At 52.4% G+C, this 2,587-nt stretch overlaps 1 protein-coding gene across 1 annotated transcript; it reads right to left on the reverse strand.

Moving 5' to 3' along the window:
• Positions 1-302: 302 nt before the first annotated feature.
• POU3F4 (POU class 3 homeobox 4) lies at positions 303-1,632 on the reverse strand. The gene has a single exon (XM_012642680.1). The coding sequence runs from the start codon at positions 1,572-1,574 to the stop codon at positions 489-491; it is 1,086 nt and encodes a 361-aa protein (XP_012498134.1). The 5' UTR covers positions 1,575-1,632; the 3' UTR covers positions 303-488.
• Between the last annotated feature and the right edge of the window lie 955 nt (positions 1,633-2,587).

Here is a 2,587-nt window from a genome sequence, read left to right on the forward strand (position 1 = left end):
GGCGCTGAAAGGTTATTCAGAGGCACACATCTGTCTTCCCACCCTCCCTCATTCCCCACCCCGCCCCCCACGTTACCCCACTCCTTGCTCCTCCTAAAGAGGAGCAACCAAACGAACCTTACTCATACTAAACAATATGTATTGATCAGCAGAAAAGGTTGGATGGAACTGTTGCCTGGGTAGCAGGGAATATGAAGTCCCCGCCTGGACTGCTTAATATAACTGTATCAACACTGAGAAGCCCAAATGTGAGTGCGAGGGTGTTTCCTTTCTCAACTTAAGTTAGAATCCCCAGTGAAAGAAAGAGAGAGAGGGAAAGGGAGAGGGAGAGGGAGTGGGGAGAGGGAGAGGGCGAGGGGGAGAGAGAGAGAGAGTGCGCTGGAGAGATAGCAATAATAAAGAATGTTAGAGTGCAAGGAAAGGAGTGAGAGAGAAAGAGAAATCCGCGCTGCTCCCAGTGTGGCTGGCCGCCTCCTCGCCTCCTCCAGTCAGAGATCGTGGCAGGACGTGTCTGTTTTCACGGTGTGCGAATAAACCTCATGTGGCTGCTGATCCCCTGGCGGAGTCATTCTTTTCTCTTTTTGTCTTCGATTACAGAACCAGACACGTACCACTTCTTTCTCCAACTGGAGGCTGTCTGCCAGCGAGGAGATCTCCTGCGCGGCAGGCTTGGGACACTTGAGGAAATGAGTCTCCAGTACGCCCTTGACACTCACCTCGATAGAGGTTCGCTTCTTGCGCTTGCGGCCCTGCGCCGCGATCTTGTCAATGCTGGTCGGGCTTCCTGTGGACGAATCTGCCTCCTCCAGCCACTTATTCAGCAGAGGCTTCAGCTTGCACATGTTCTTGAAGCTCAATTGCAAGGCCTCGAACCTGCAGATGGTGGTCTGAGAAAACACGTTGCCGTACAGTGTGCCTAGCGCCAACCCCACGTCGGCCTGCGTGAAGCCCAACTTGATTCTTCTTTGTTTAAATTGTTTGGCGAACTGTTCCAACTCATCAGAGGTTGGCGTCTCCTCGTCTGAGTGGTCCTGGCAGTGGTGTGAGCCCAGTTCACCGTGGTCCGGGGGCTCCCGGAGCACCGGGTGCAGGCTCTGTGCGGAGGCGGCGGCCGGCGGTGGAGTGAGTCCCCCGTGCTCCAGCATGCCGCTGACCGTGAAGCCTGGCTGCGAGTACACGTTGAGAGGTTGGCCGCTTGACGTGATGGACGAGTTCGGAGCCGGGCTCGCCCCCCAGGCACTGGGATGGTTAGTGTGCGGTGAGTGGTGGGGTACGTGTGGCGAGCGGTGATGGATGATCGCACCCAGCTGCAGGTCTTCGCGCCCGGGCTTCACGTCCTGCTGGTCCATAGGGCTGGTGGCCAGTGTGGAGGACCACGGGCCACCATCGCTCAGACTGGTCACCCAGTGATGCCCGAGGGGATGCCCATTGCTGGGAACTCCCTGCAAGTAATCACTTTGGAGAAGTTTCTGAGGGTTTCGAAAGGGACTCCCCTGCTGCATGCCCGCAGAGTCCGCATGGACCAGGGAGCTGGAACTGAGAATGCTGTAGGGATTCGAGGCAGCTGTGGCCATGGTCGGTGAGGATCCCCTACTAGTTATAATGTGGCAAAGGGAGCAGCTTCAGCCTTTGACATCTACGGTGCGGGGGAGCCAAAGCCGCTAGCGTGGGTTACCGGCACCAACCGCGGCCAATAGCAGAGCTTCTTGGCCTGGCCAGGCGTGAGCCCGGCCAATGACAGCACAGGAGGCCGTTCTCACTTTCCAAATTAGGCTGGCGAAGCTCGGGAGTTTCAGGGAGACCCAAGCAGGAAGTGAATCAATCTTTAAGCTCCATTGGCTGCCTAGCAGAGTGGCGGCGGTTCATTTGATTAACCCTTTCCCCCACTCACCCTGGAGTACATGAGTGTCTATGGTGGAGGGAGAAGGATGAGAGGAATGTGGGAGGTGAGGGACAGTGAGGGAGTGCGGTGGCAAACTGGGGTTTTAGAACTCCTTTTTAGATGATTTAGATTAACCTAAATAGAGAAAGAAAAAAAATAGAACAAGTTTAAATGCCATTTCGAACTCAGCGAATAGGGATTTTTCAGGCTCACTAGGCATTCTGAGTTAGTTGTGTGTGGGGGACTGCAAAACAAAACGTTGGTACAAACGTTGAGCAATGCAACATCTTCAATAGGACCCTAAATAAATAAAGTTGAAGTCCATGGTTTTAATAATAACTATTTCAATTTGTTATATTTATTTCATTTCATTAAGAAACTCAATACTAAGGTCTGAATGCATCTAAGAAAAAGATGCCCAGTTTCTTCTGAAAAATTAGGATTAGAGCAGGAAGAACTGAAAGATTCTGGGAAAGTAAAATGTAATGTAATACTGGCAAAATTCGGTGATTTTGAAGTTTGCTTTCTAATACAGCTGGTCAATTGGAAGCCTTGCTTTATTACTGCTCCGTGTCAGCTTCCTTCAGAGGTCCCACAACTTCTGTCACAGGCGCTGCTTGCTGAAGCCGACAGCTCTCACTCACACTCAGCCATTCAGTAGACCTACTTCCAATAGGTACACAGGCGTTCACGACTCCATGCCTG

Source organism: Propithecus coquereli, unplaced genomic scaffold (assembly GCF_000956105.1).
Source record: "Propithecus coquereli isolate 6110/MARCELLA unplaced genomic scaffold, Pcoq_1.0 Scaffold182, whole genome shotgun sequence".
NCBI classification, from domain to species: domain Eukaryota; kingdom Metazoa; phylum Chordata; class Mammalia; order Primates; family Indriidae; genus Propithecus; species Propithecus coquereli.